Genomic DNA, 14846 nt, shown 5'->3' with positions numbered 1-14846 from the left:
GCTTGTCTTGTTCCCCTTGAGTTTCTTCGTCTTCATCAGCAACCCGTTCCTCATAAGCCTTTAATCGACCTATGATATCTTCAAAACTTGTTTTGTTGAGATCCAGAACTTGCTCAAGCGACGCCACTATGTGTATGTATTTCTTCCTGGGAAGACTTGCAAGAAATTTCTTCACCATCTTTGGATCGTCAATCTCCTCTCCCAACTCGGCTGATTTGGATGAAATTGAAGAGAGCTTGCCAACAAAGTCGTCAATTTTCTCTGTTTCCTTCATCTTCAGGCGCTCGAACTCAGCCATCAAGGTTTGGAGTCTTGCTTCCTTAACTCTTTCTGCCCCGAGGTGTCTTGTCTTTATTGCGTCCCACACCTCCTTCGCAGTGTCCAGATTCCCGATTTGGAGGATGAGAGTTTCTGGGATCGATTGAAATATCAACGCCATAGCCATGTCGTTCTTCTCTTCATCAAGATTCCCCTTTCAACAGCCTCCCATCCTTTGTAAACCTTGAGAAGAATTTTCATCCTTATGGCCCATACCGTATAATTTGTAGAGTTAAGCATAGGGCATTTAATCGATGAAGACCCTCCTCCTTCCTTCGGCTTCGACTTATGCAACAGAACAACAACAACAACAACCAAGTTTTATCCCACTAGGTGGAGTCGGTTATATAGATCTTTCTACGTTATTGGGCTCTATCCCCTACTATATCATCATTTATATTTAAATAAATTTTATCTTGTGTTATTGTTGTTAACCAAGTCTTTTTTTATTTTACTCTTCCTCGTTTGATGTGCACATTTATCATAGTTTCACATCGCCTAACTAGAGCATGTATTGGTCGTCTACGTACATGTTCGTACCATCTTAAACGTGTCTCCTTGAGTTTTTCCTCAATAGGTGCAACCCCGACTTTCTCTCTAATATTTTCATTTCTTATCTTATCTATCCTTGTATGTCCGCGCATTCACTTTAACATCCTCATTTCTGCAACTTTCATGTTTTGCTCATGTGCTCGAGTCATAACCAACATTTAGCTCCATATAACATAGCAGGTCTAACTGTCATTTTGTAAAACTTTCCTTTAAGTTTTAAAGGTATTTTACGATCACAAAGAACATCTGACACTCTTCTCCATTTCAACCATCCCGCTTTGTATTCTATGTAAGACATCTCTCTCAATCTCTCCATCCTTTTGTAGAAATGATCACAAATATTTAAAAGTCTCAATTATAGATAATTCATCATCTCCTATCTTAACAATTGTCTCATTACGTCTAATATTACTAAATTTAATTTCATATATTTTGTCTTTACTCTACTAAAATCTAAAATCTTTCATTTCTAGTTTTTCCCGCCAAGATTCGAGTTTAGCATTTACTCCTTCACGTGTCTCATCTATAATATCATCTTCAAAACAATATCATGTCTTGTGTGTCCAGTGAATTCATTCTATGATTAGTGTAAAAAGATAAAGACTTAGAGTTGATCCTTAATGTAACCCTATCTTTATTGGGGAATGCTTCGGTTAATTCTCTGAAATCTTCACTCTTGTCATTACATTTTCATACATATCCTTAATTAGTTCAATATACGTTATACTAACACCTCTCTTTTCTAGAATTCTCCATATAATTTCCTTTGAGATTCTCTCATAAGCTTTTTCTAGATCAACAAATACCATACGTAAGTCTTGCTTTTGTTCACAATACTTTTCAATTAGTTGTCTGAGAATATATATAACTTCTATTATCAATCTTCCAAACATAAATCCAAATTGATTTTCGATCACCGTGGTCTCCTTAGTCTTTTTTCTATTACTTTTTTTTAAAATTTCATGATACGACTCATTAGTTTAATACCCCTATAGTTTGCACAATTTTGTATCTCCTTTATTCTTATATTAGAGAACTATAGTATTTACCCTCCACTAATCGGATATTTTTTTAATTTTTAATATCAGATTAAAGAACTTTATAAGTCATTTAATACCTTATTTCCCTAGGCACTTCCATACCTCTTTGGGAACATCAAAATATCATCTGATCTAACTGCTTTTTCCATTTTGTATCCCATTTAAAGCTTATTCTACTTTTGAAATTTGAATTATACGATAAAAATTTAAATTTCTATACTCATTTGACCTACTTAAATTACCTAATTAAATTGGTCACCTAAACCTTTATTAAAAAGTTGATGAAAATATATTTTTCATTACTCTTTTATTTCCTCATCATTTATTAATACCCTATTGCATCATTTATTAGTACCTTCTTTGATCTTCCTTTCTATCGCTTTAGCTATTCTGTAAATATCTCTTTTCCCCTCTTTTATATTCAATTTTCGATATAAATATTTAAAAATTTTATTTTTAACTTCATTCATTGTTTTCTTGACTTTTTTCTTGGCTATTATATATTTGTTTAAATTTTTCTCGTTCTTACAAGTATATAATACCTTATAGGCTATTCGTTTTTCTTTAATTTTCTCATTTTCTCATTCTACCACCAAGATTCTTTACTTGGTGGTACATGTCCCTTTGACTCACCAAGTACACTCTTAACTACTATTTTCAACTTTGATACCATCTTATCCTATGTCGTATTCAAGTCGCCATATATTTTTCCTAATACTTACCCTCTTCTTAAATATGTTTTGTTTTTCATCCTTTAACTTCTACCATTTAATTCTAGGAGTCGTATATATTTTCCTTCTATTGATATTATACTTGAAGTGTAAATCCAACACTACTAACTTATGTTAGATAATTAAGTTTTCTCCTCTACAATCTTTACAACTCTTTCTATCCTTCTTCCTAATCATAAAAAAGTCAATTTGTGATTTATTATTCTCACTTTTGAATGTGACCTAGTATTCTTCTCTTTTCTTAAAAAACGTATTAACTAATATAAAATCATATGTTATTATAAAATCCAATATAATTTTTCCTTCTTCATTTCTTATTCCAAACCTATAACCCTCATACTCCCTATCATATTCCTCATTTGTTCACTCCTATATGCTCATTTAAGTCTCCTCCTATTAAAATCATTTTAGTTGGCGGAATATTTTATAATACCTCATTTAGGTCATCCCAAAATCTAGATTTAATGTGTTCACCTAATCCTACTTGAAGTGCATATATGTTAATTACATTAATAGTTTCTTTCACCACCATAATCTTGAGAGTTATAATCCTATCCCCTTTCTAACTACTACTACTTCATCCTTTAAAAAATTATCGACAACAATACCTATTACATTTCTTGTTTTACTCCTTCCTGTGTACCATAACTTAAAATCTAAATTTTCTATCATCTTTGTCTTCTCTTCTACCATTTTGTCTCTTATACACAAAATATTGATTTTTCTCATAATCATCATATCTAGTACCTTCATTGTTTTACCAGTGAGTGTTCTTAGATTTCATGTTTCAAATTTTAGATAATTAATTTTCCTATAATATTTGTTCTTGATCAACCTATAATGTGAGAACTCTTACATATTTAACACTATACCTATATTCTCATGAAGATGTAACAGTCCTTGCTAAGATATAGTCGAACCCTGCAATGCGTTCCTTACAGGAAGCATTAGTACAATACAATTTTGATGGATCTATTTATTGAATATTTACTTGTAAGTTCACGCTGACTGCAATCTAATACGCAACCCTCGCACTTTTTCAACCGGGCTTAGAATCGACTTTGACGGGTTTTACTCCTAAATTATGCGCAATCAATAAATTTATATACACATGTCGTGCATCGGCATATCTTAATTGAAAACAAATTTGTATTTCTCCTATAGAAAATCATCTCTGAGCATTGTAAGACAAGACTACTAGTCAAGGTTGGTCTTTTGTTTCACCAATGTAGAAGGGTATATAAAAACAGAACCATCTAATCATTCACAAATTCTTAGACGAGTTGAAAGAAAACCTAAGTAGCCTTCATTCCACTTCTATAGCCTTCTTCCCATAAAACATAAACTTATGAAACCAAAAATAGACATATACCTATCTCATTCAAATCACCCAAATCACCAAAACCTTTCAAAGTGGAGAGTTTTCGGTATCTAACAATCGAAAGAATTCATCCGCAACCCAAGTAGCACAGGGTGTCAACTCCAGACACGTAACAAAAGAAAAGTAGAAAACCCCAAGGAAGCAATGACGACAAATAATCCGCAGCAAAAGAAAAACAGCACCTCGATAGCCGCATTCTTTCAGTAGAGCTTGAAGCATTCTGAGGCAAGCCCTGTCATCGTCCACCACTAGAACTCGCATACCCGACGGGAACTTGTTCTTCCTCGAGTATTCAGAGCCGCCCTTCTCCATGAGGTCTCTCGCCCACTGCTTGAATAAAAATAGAAGCTTTTGGGTTTGCCTTCTCTTCAAAATTACCTTTTTATCCATATTTTCCAAGATGATTTTGGGGTACCTGCCTCATGGTAGGATGGACCCCACCTACAGCCAACCATCAGCAAGCGAGGTGACGGTGGGTTTGAAGGAGCAAACCAATGTTTAGCGAATGAAGGCGCAACCATCCCCAACTAGAGTTACATTCATAATTGACAGTGATAAACTTTTCTTTCCACGGAATATATTCGAAGAACTTAACAACTCGTCCGTATCATACAAGAAGTAACCGAGGAAAATATAGATGACATCTTACAAAGATAAATTCGACTACCATTTCCCAATCAAAATATTTAACATCTGTTAATCAGCAGAACTCAGTTGCAGGTAGGCGGTAGCACAGTAGCAAGACAAATTCCACAATCTAACGAGTATACAACAAGAGGCATGAACGAGGAGCTAGTTTTACTCGTCTGTGAATCTGATGTTGGCCTATGATTTCTCTGCTTCTGCAGCCTTTTGTTCCTCTTGCTTCTTCCTTAGAGATGGAGGTGGCCGAACAACGATACTTCTCTTCCATTTCTTGTCAAGTTTCCTGGACAATCTTTTGTTTATTCCCTCTTCGATCTCCCTCTCCCTTTTTACTGTTAGCATTCGAGCAATCTACAAGAGATTATCAAAACAAGTAATAATATCTGCATAATCCACAAAGTATACATTTTGAGTAATTAAAGGGAACTAATAAATTGACTCCCCATTGGCCAAAAGCATCCTAATGATTCATTTAAGATGCTAACACAAAAAATGTGGATCCATACATGTATTCGGGTTTCGCAACTGGTCTGGTCACTAAAACTTGGGGCCTGGGGATGCTTATTAGAACAGAGCTAGAACTGGAAGCTACAAAGAAAAGCACAAAGGTTTTTCCCAAGCCTAATAAGTCAAGATGTGTTTGCCAGATGGTAATTCACCATATAAAATAATGAACACTAAAGGTCTAATGCAAAATTAAGATCAAAATGTTATAAGACAATATTAGCAAGATATTTGTCTTGTTATCCATGTGAAATTTCATTCTTAAGGGACTAAACATTACCAACAGAGAATATTTGTCAAACTATACTAATGTAAATACAAACCAAAAGTATGATCTCTCAGCAAAGCATCCTTGTATTTGCATGTTCATTTTAATCAATTTCATAGATCCATAGCATATGAGCCAACGCCAAGCATATACTGCATGATATTATATCTTTAAGTCGCTACAGAATCTGTTACGAGAGTCTTAAAGTGTTCTTATGTATTACCTTGATGTAGAAACAACCTTATATTGCATATTCAACTTTTAATCCTCACTTACAACATCAAACTTCCTATATTACTCCAATTTGCTCATTTCAGTTTAATTAGCTGGATCCAGAGTCGTGGCAATTTGTGAAGATACAATCGCACTCATACTAAATTTCTGGCAAAATGACTATACTTTATTGCAGCCTAGTTACTTGGTACCCACATCTACAAATAAGTACAGAAATTCAAATGCAAACTCTAATCAGTTGAGAATTTTATGAGTATTTATCTTCTAAATTAACAGACCTGAAGCTTGGTGTTTTTTTTTTTTTTTTTTTGTGACTGAAAACAATAATACAAAATCAAGATAAAGCTCATCCTTGCCACTTCCATCAAAAGACTCCATGAAAGCAAACTTTTCTTGAACTCAGAAAAATTGACAATTGTATCACCTACACACATAATAGTAACATAGGGTGAGAGATTAATAGGGAGAGGAGTTTCCGATGTTTAGAATGATTGTTGGGTATGCCATCATATTTAATGGATCACCATGAAAATCACATAAAAAATTAATATAGCGAAGAAGAAAATACTAAGATGGATGTGTAAGATACTAACTAAAAAGTATAAAAGGACAGCCCGATACATGAAGCTTCCGCTAATGTGGAGTTCTAGAGAAGGATTGGATCACATTAGATTTATTGCACATAGTCTTACCAATGTAGAGGTTGTTTCCGCGACTCGAACCCATGACCACAAGGTCACACGGCAACAAAGTCTAAAATAGAAAATGCTACTACTTGAATCAATTAAGTGTAGTTCTAAAAGATGATAAAATGAGTTAAGATAGTATGAACATATCCAAAATGAATGTAGATTCTACCATTAGACAAATTGAATAAGTTAGAGTATTGTAAGGGAAAGAACAAGACTAAATCAAACTCTATTTAATGTACCTAAAATTCTTTAAGAGATTTGACTAATGCAGAGTTTTGTAGAAGGATCGGACCACATTAGGCCTATTATACGCAGTCTTACATTGCATTATTTGTTTCCACGACTCAGACTCGTGACCACAAGGTCACACGGCAGCAAAGTATAAAATAGAAAATGCTACTACTTGAATCAATTAAGTGTAGTTCTAAAAGATGATAAAATGAGTGAAAATAAATTAAGATGGTATGAACATATCCAAAATTAACATGGATTCTACCATTAGACAAGTTGAATAAGTTAGAATATTGTAAGGGAAAGAACAAGACTAAATCAAACTCTAGTTAATGTAACTAAAATTCTTTAAGAGATTTGACTATTATTAGCAAGCTTATGCATAGACATATGTTAGAACCTCATCAAGCTTACGCATAATGTTTCATTACTGATGACCCTTACACCGAAGTGTCCATATTTGACAATAATCACACATAGTTACATGTCCTCGTTACTAGAATTCCAATTAGCTATTGGTGTCATTATCCGCACTACCTGAACTGCCAATATACTCAATCTCCATTGCCCTTATTAACAAAAATGGCAATAACAACAAAACAAATTTCTTCATTTTTTTTATGTATAACTATGAAGCAACCATTTCACATGGAAGAAACAGTTCTTAAAACATAGAACAAGTAGATGGATTTTATCCGAAATGTGATACGATATGAACCTTAGAACACAAGCAGAAAACTCCAATTTCGAGCATCGAGCAACAAGAATGTAAGAAAGAGGAGAACAGGTAGCGTGTACCCTTTTCTGCATCCGTCCGAACTCACTAGATTTGAACTCATTCCGCGCAGATTTCTGGAGCCGGAGCATGAAGAGCTCCCCCTTAAGGTCGATTACCTCCTCGTTGATCTCCTCAGTCGTCTTCGTACGTATCTCCTTCATCTCCTCTTCCCTCTTCGCCATCCTCACCACCAGCCTTCCTCCGCGCGCACTGTAGCGCGGCGTCGGAGCTCGAACTGCGGCCCCAAGTCGGATTCCGCTGAAGGACGAAGCCCTTGAGGAAGGAACTGGAGGCGAAACCCTGAGAAAAGAGAAGGAAGCAAGGATTTGATGAGATGAGGAGGACGGCGGCGATGATATCCCGAGAGCCATCATCTTCGTCGCTGGGCGGCTCCACTCGCTCTCTCTCCGGTGACTCTGTTGTGGGTAGGATTGGGCAGTGATAACGTTCCTACGGAGTATGGAATGTAGGAATTATGGGCTTTCCCGGTTTCTAGCCTTTCGGCTCAATAATAACAAAATTGGCCCAAATTACAACCCGATTATGAAAACAAATTGGAAATTTTTTAATATAAATTAATTATTTATTTATAAAATTACATCATGGTGCAGATACTATTGAAAAATGAAAAGAGGCCCCCTTGTATCAAATATCTTAAACCATGGAAGACGGCGTGATACAGGCGTCGAAGAGTAAGCTCTCCTTGGCCGCGTCGAAGATGGGCTACCTACCGTCACTCGGCAGCAAGGCGGCGCACCTCGTCTCCGGCATCACCTCCGTCTACCTAAATCCCATCTCCGATGAACCTGCTGACCACTCTGTGAGTGATTTTGTTCACTTTCCCTTTTCATCTTCTGGTTTGATTGATCGAAGGCTAATTCACTAGATTATGGTTTTCCTTGGAATTTTTAAACTGGTGTAATCGCTGTGAAATGGATTAGAGTAGGAGATCGAGATCATTTGCATAGGGTAATTCGTTGAAGGGCGGCAAGAAGCTGAAACAAAATGTTTCGCCATTTTTGTGGATTATAAATTTCATAGTTCAAGTGTCACTAGGCATCAAAGTATCATGGAAATTGGATGCATCATCCTGTTATAGCACTATGTGCGATTGATTGAAAATGAATAACGATTGGCATGACCTTTCTCATTTGTGTTAAGTCTATGGCTTGAAGTTTTAGGTGCTTGCTAATCTCGGTTATCCTGTTGGGTTTAACCAAGTAAAATTGAGCCTTCTACTGTCCAAAACTGAGATTCCGTGTAGTTTGTAGGTTCTCTGTTTTTTCTGTGATTTCCTGAACTGATGTGTTGCTTTAGAGCTACTAAATTAGTTAACCTTGGTCATGATACTTCAAAGGACTACACATAATTCTAGTTGCACCTCACCATGTGATTGCCTCTTTATTCTTATGAAACTATTGATAAAACGAGTTGGTGAGACACCAAAGAGAATTCTATTTATTGTCGTTAAAAGTAAAATGAATTTTAAAAGTGATATGGGCACAATGGCAGGATGGGATTCATGTGGCCAACCTTAGCTAATTGAGACTTTTGACTTATTGTGATTGTATTGTTTATCTTCTTTCCTTTGTTATTTTAAAATGGTAAAAAAAATGGACGGATAAATAAATATAAGGATCTATCATCTCCCTACTTTCAGTAATTCCTCATGCTTTCTTGGATTAAGTTGCTGTTGACTATTTTCCAATTTCTTATGACTTGGCTCATTGAGATGATAAAATGGTGACAAATTTTAGGGTGCAATATTTAGGCCTTCGGATTGATTGAAGAAAAAAAATTAAAAAATGTTTCATATTGAAATTCATCTTTCGTCCACATGCAATCCTACTATGCCCTTAATTCTACTGATAATTGTGGGTATTTGTTACCATAATTTACTTTTCAAAGTATATGAAATCAACCTCATGATATAAGAAACAGTTGGTCAAGAAAAGATGATGTGTCTTTTGAACATTCGCTTCCATCCTTTACAAGTTGTTAGTACATTTTTTTTGTAAAATTCAAGCATAAGTTCACAAAGAATCCTTGTATCCTGCATCTGTCTTATATTATTTGTCCTGAATTTTCATAGAGATGATTCCAATGCCGGTTGAAGTTTTGAAATTTTTGATCCTACAAGTTTTTGTGAGATGAAAGATGTTTTCTGGAATGCAATCCATTAAACATGTGCAATATTTTCTTTGAGGCCTTTAAGCTTTTTTCCTATAGTTTGTGACTATTTTTCTTGTGCAGGAAGAGAATTTGGGGGCAAAGAACCTGGATGATGCAGACTTACAAGGAGGAGGAGGTTATAAATCTCCAAATGTTCCAGACACCACCTCTTTCGCTGCATTTATGATCTCTCTTTTGTCATTGTCAAACTCAAGTAATCATCCTCCTGAAGACCTACAAGAGCATCATGCTGAAGAAGAAGAGAAAATTTCAAAGTCTGTACCTAATGAAAATAGTGGAAGAAAAGGCATACTTGCAAGAGGGAAGAAAAAACTTGGGAAAGTTATTCACAAGGCAGCTAAAATGAGTGGATTTAGACAAAACTCAGTGCCTGAAGTTGATTGTAACATTCTAAAAGATTCAGAGTTGAAGACACATGAATTGAGTCCAGTTAAAGTCACAAAGAATGCTGCAACTCTATTTGACCTACCGGAGATGTCTGAGCCCTCATTACTTCTCTCACACAATACGCGTGCTGCTCTGTACTTTTCACTGCCAGCATTAGTCAAAGGGCGGAACTGGCTTCTGCTTTATAGGTTCTAGAAACATATTTCTATAATCTGTTATGCATAAATTTGCATGATTACCATCTTCGGTACACTTTTATTCACAGACAGTTTTGATGCAGCACTTGGAGACATGGTATATCTCTATCAACTCTTTACAGAAGAAGCACAATTTTCCCTGGTCACTCACTCCTGGTATGTACTTTTTTCTCATAATCTAATTTAGTTTTCAATTGACGCACTCTTGTTTTTTTTTCCTCATAATATAATTTAGTTCTCAATTGACGCACTCTTGTTTTTTGTGCCACTCAATTATTCACCTAGTGAATAGTGAACTTAGTTAAATGGAAGAGGAAAAAAATTTGTATAAATTAAAAAAAAAAGTGAAGGAACATTGCATGGATATTAATGCTAGCCGTTAAGACAAGTGTGAAACCACTGGCTTGATTAGTTCAGTTCCATGTATTTTGCATCGAAGTCCTGCAGGATTCCAATTGAAAAAGTTATAAACCTACAACCACTATCGGTTCGTGCAACAGTCTAGAAAACAAATTGGAAATTTGGCAGATCAGATCTCTTTTATTTATTTATTTTATATATATATATATATATATATATATAATTTAGTGCATTTAACTTGTTTCTAACCATTTCCGATGCTCCTAGTCCTAGCATCAGTTATTGCTATCCTAAATATTTGCACTACTGTTTTTTGACTTTTTTTCTTAATACGAAGTTGCAAAAACATGTGAGAGAAGTTAAAATAGAAAGCATGTGGATTTGCTCTTCAGATAGTCTACTGTTTTTTTTAAAACCCAAGATACAACAATTTGTTAGTGAATCTAATTTAGTTTAAGGTTCTCCATGCTATTTTTATTTTAGTGATCTATTGATTGCTATTACTAGGATTCTATCTCTATGCTATCAGTCTTGAGGGCGAGCTACATCCATCTATAGAACATTACTGCTTAAATAGAATCATGTCTCTTCTAGGGCTCTAATTGTTAAAACAAATAGGATGTGAGAGGAAAGGATAAAACTCCATCCTTTAGTTACAGATTGACTTTAAAAAAAGGATGTTGGGCTTGAGTAGGCATGTTAGGATAAAACTTTGCCTTTAGTCCCACATCCCAAAATGAGAGGTCTTAAAATATACTTGAATACGAAGAAATCCCTACCTTAAGACCCTCGGCAAGCTTGCTTAAATTTGAGCAAGACAAAATCAGAAATATGTTTTATCCCTATATTAATATGCTTCATGAAAAGAATAAACATTATATTTCACCCATTAGTTTACTCCTATATTTTCTTTCAGGTCGTTGGGGATCAGAAGGGTGCTGTTTTTGGTGGCTTAGTTGAAGCACCGTTGCAACCAACCAGTAGGAGAAAGTATCAGGTCTATAAACTGCAGAACTATTACTTTCATAGTTGACCTTCTAGTGATGTTTATTGATATTGTTTTTGTTAGTACGGTCTCAATTATTTTGATTTGTTTTGGGTATTTCAGGGAACAAACAGCAGCTTTGTTTTCTCTGATGTATCTGGAACTCCTGTTATCTTTCGGCCTACAGGTATAGCCTGAATATCACACGGCAGTATCTTTGCACTCTGTTGCCTGTAAATTTTACTGACTATAACTTGATAGAAGCAAAATCATGGATTGGTTGCTATGATCCATTAACTGTTAAAAAATAATAATAATATTATTATTTATTTCTTTTGTGTTCGTGTTAAGTATTAGCTAATTGTTTGTACTATTTAGGTACAAATCACTACTTCACTTTGTGTTCATCTGAATTCTTAGCATTGGGAGGGGGCGGTCACTTTGCATTGTATTTGGATGGAGATCTGTAAGCTGCGCTTATTTGAACTCATCTCTTAAAATCCATCCAGTCCTTTGAAAAATATCTGGCACCAGGATATCTACTTGTTTTGACAATCTCTGTTCTAATTGTATTTTTCAAGGTTGAACGGATCAAGTTCTTCTTCAGAAACTTTCGGAAATTCATGTCTTGCACACACTGAAGATTTTGAAGTGAAGGAGGTCGAGGTAAGTGATCTCTCTCCATTTTCCTGTCCCTCTCTCTCTCTCTCTCTCTCTCTCTCGCCAGTGTTGTAACAAATAAAGTCTGTTGCGACAATCTTACAAAGGAAATTATATCTTTGCAGTTGTGGGCTTTTGTCTATGCTTCCCAATACGATGAGATCGTGGATTTGTGTCGAACAGAGAAGCCTGGAATTTGCAGATGGCGTGAAGACACTTCAACTGTGTAAGCCTTCATAGCACATAAAACTTGTGGAATTTTCACGTTGCAAATATACAACTCTGACTAATTGTGTATAAGTCTTGTTCGCTTCACGAAAAGTATCTTATCGAAATATGTGAGCCATGAATCATGGGTTCTTTCAACGGCATGGATCGATGTGGATCGACCCATTGGGCCGGACGAACTCATAGAAACCCCAATTATTAGTAACATTATGTTATCAACCAACTAATTTAATTAGGTGGTAAATATGGATGCTCAAAGTAGCAAACATTAGATTAGACTCTAATTAAATTAATTTCAAGGATATAATTCTAGTAGGCAAACACCTGTTAAAATATTTATGAACCTTCCATCGAGTAGAGAGATAAATGCATGCATAGGGCCGGGCCTTATATTAGTGGATTACTGCACCATTTGTAAATTGTATTCTAGTTAAGATTTTTTTAACTTAGTCAATTAATATTAAAGCAGCCGAAAGTTAATTCGTCTTAATGGCATGTCCAACAAATTCGGTCAATAATGCACATAAAGTATAATCATCATTCATTTTCACTTCCTTTTCTTTTCTTTTCTCTTGTTTTTTTTTTATATTCTTTTTATCCGAGTAAAGGCAGCCTTAGAGTTCATATTCCAACCATTTAACATATCTCTCCATCGATTGCTTTAATTGGAATCTACCTACATGACAAATACTCTTTGATTTGTTTGGAATATTAATTGGACCTAGCTATTTGATTTAAATACTAACGTACGGGCACTAGATCTTCAATAATTAATGAAGACTAAATATGTATATGACATTAATCAACTTTAATATATAGTTAGCTTTAGGCATAATCATTTATATTAATTAATTAATGGGCTCATATGATGATAGTAGTTCTTTGTATGAATTAAGGGCAAAGGAAAGCTTCTTGATCATATAATTCATCCATGGATATTCCATGCATATATATAATGAGGAGAATAAAGGGCAGCCCGGTGCACGAAGCTCCCGCAATGCGAGGTCCGGAGAAAGAATCCATTGTACGCAGTCTTACCTTGCCTTTGGCAAGAGGTTGTTTTCAGGATTTAAACCCGTGACCTCTAGGTCACATGGCAGCAACCTTACCGTTACGCCAAGGCTCCCCTTCGCGCATAATGAGGAGAATAATGGATCATTTAATATACACAAAGTTATCATGCTTTACATACCTTTTTTTTATAAAAAGAAAAAATCATTAATTATAAACATGAATATAATTAATGGACCAAGACTGTTCATATATTCTTTCAAGGGATGAATAATATCCCTTTTATTATCTCAATAAATTAAACTGATATTTTTTAACTTATCCAATTAAAATATAGCAAAGTGGAAGATAGAAAAGATGATGAGTGCAGTCCATCAATTGACGAGATATATAGATTTGGTTTGCTTGGGGTTCAAATTAGTGGAAGTCCAAGTTGTACTCGTGCTATTCCACATGTTTGTGACTCAGATAATTTTATCGCAGCATCTTTAGATTTCTTGAGGTGAGATATTTTACAGTTAAGATTATCTCTCACTTGAGATCTTTTCTTGAGATCGACATAAGCTCGAATGCGAGTGATTTATCATTCATATATATTCGCTTCTTTACTTTTTGTCCTTGAATTTTCGATGTCCATTTCTCATCTTCTGAGATAAACAAAGTCTGTCAAAAGTAGCTCAACTTTTTTATTTTTCTTCAGCAAAAGATAGAATCCGCCATCCCAACATTCTCACACGATCGACCCTACGAGTTATATATATATATATTAGTATTGCATTTTAATTTTTTAACTAGAAAATAATTTTATATTTAATAGAGTGTGATGTCATGCCATACTAGCTACCTTCATTAGACACTTATTAATATTGTCATTTTCTTAACTTTCCTCCTAATTTTGTTATACTCCATTAATTTGGTCGGATCGATTTATCATAATATCAATTGGTGAATTATTTATATAAATTGAAAAACTTTGGAGATTCGAAATTTAGCAAGAGTACACATGAATGAATCGGATGATAGGGATATGTGAATGAACCGGTTGATGTCGATCGCCACTTGTTGATTAAAACTTGAAACCGAGACAAATCGGCCCATCGACTATGACTAAACCATTGGGTCGCAAATTGGACCACATTACCAATACAAACATGGTCCCCCAATTCTAAGATTTAGACTGTTAATTGAAACAAAACCGTCCCCATTAGTATTAATAGCTATATATTTATTAAAGGATAAAAAAGATAATAAAATATAGAAAAAATTATAATTATATATGTCAAAGAAAAACATATTATATTTTTTCTAAGTAGATTAATATATAAAATGAATAATTTTCTCTTTCAAATTTATCTCAAAATTAATTATGTGAAAATATTGAAATCAACATTTTTAATGTTTTTAAAAAAATAACTCAAACCAAACAAACCGATTAATTTAGCCGAGTTTTT

The 14846-nt window shown here is 34.7% G+C and overlaps 2 protein-coding genes across 2 annotated transcripts; one reads left to right on the top strand and one right to left on the bottom strand.

The window, feature by feature from the left end:
• Positions 1 to 4667: 4667 nt before the first annotated feature.
• LOC141811674 (large ribosomal subunit protein uL29c) lies at positions 4668 to 7815 on the bottom strand. The gene is made up of 2 exons (XM_074699704.1): positions 7395 to 7815; positions 4668 to 5018 (listed from the first exon to the last, which is right to left on the bottom strand). Exons 1-2 carry the CDS (start codon positions 7746 to 7748, stop codon positions 4848 to 4850), a joined length of 525 nt encoding a protein of 174 aa, XP_074555805.1. The 5' UTR covers positions 7749 to 7815; the 3' UTR covers positions 4668 to 4847.
• Positions 7816 to 8049: 234 nt separating this feature from the next.
• LOC141811435 (uncharacterized) lies at positions 8050 to 12506 on the top strand. Its single transcript, XM_074699473.1, has 8 exons — positions 8050 to 8194; positions 9628 to 10142; positions 10235 to 10307; positions 11428 to 11508; positions 11620 to 11683; positions 11875 to 11962; positions 12078 to 12162; positions 12282 to 12506. The coding sequence occupies exons 1-8, from the start codon at positions 8093 to 8095 to the stop codon at positions 12384 to 12386; spliced, it is 1113 nt and encodes a 370-aa protein (XP_074555574.1). The 5' UTR covers positions 8050 to 8092; the 3' UTR covers positions 12387 to 12506.
• Positions 12507 to 14846: the final 2340 nt, after the last annotated feature.

The sequence above is a fragment of the Curcuma longa genome, chromosome 17, assembly GCF_044706935.1.
Source record: "Curcuma longa cultivar G26 ecotype Majalengka, Jawa Barat chromosome 17, ITB_CL_G26_1.1, whole genome shotgun sequence".
Taxonomy (NCBI): Eukaryota; Viridiplantae; Streptophyta; class Magnoliopsida; order Zingiberales; family Zingiberaceae; genus Curcuma; species Curcuma longa.
The sequence above is the reverse complement of the archived record's forward strand: the minus strand, read 5'-3'. Positions and strand labels throughout refer to the sequence as shown.

What these genes read in the sequence shown, in the direction of transcription:
- LOC141811435 (XM_074699473.1), top strand. Translation starts at nt 8,093, where the DNA reads ATGGGCTACCTACCGTCACTCGGCAGCAAGGCGGCGCACCTCGTCTCC. An exon ending in AACTGGCTTCTGCTTTATAG is followed by an intron (nt 10,143 to 10,234) that starts GTTCTAGAAACA and finishes GTTTTGATGCAG; the next exon opens with CACTTGGAGACATGGTATAT. An exon ending in TCCCTGGTCACTCACTCCTG is followed by an intron (nt 10,308 to 11,427) that starts GTATGTACTTTT and finishes ATTTTCTTTCAG; the next exon opens with GTCGTTGGGGATCAGAAGGG.
- LOC141811674 (XM_074699704.1), bottom strand. Translation starts at nt 7,748, where the DNA reads ATGATGGCTCTCGGGATATCATCGCCGCCGTCCTCCTCATCTCATCAA. An exon ending in TCGGACGGATGCAGAAAAGG is followed by an intron (nt 5,019 to 7,394) that starts GTACACGCTACC and finishes AATCTCTTGTAG; the next exon opens with ATTGCTCGAATGCTAACAGT.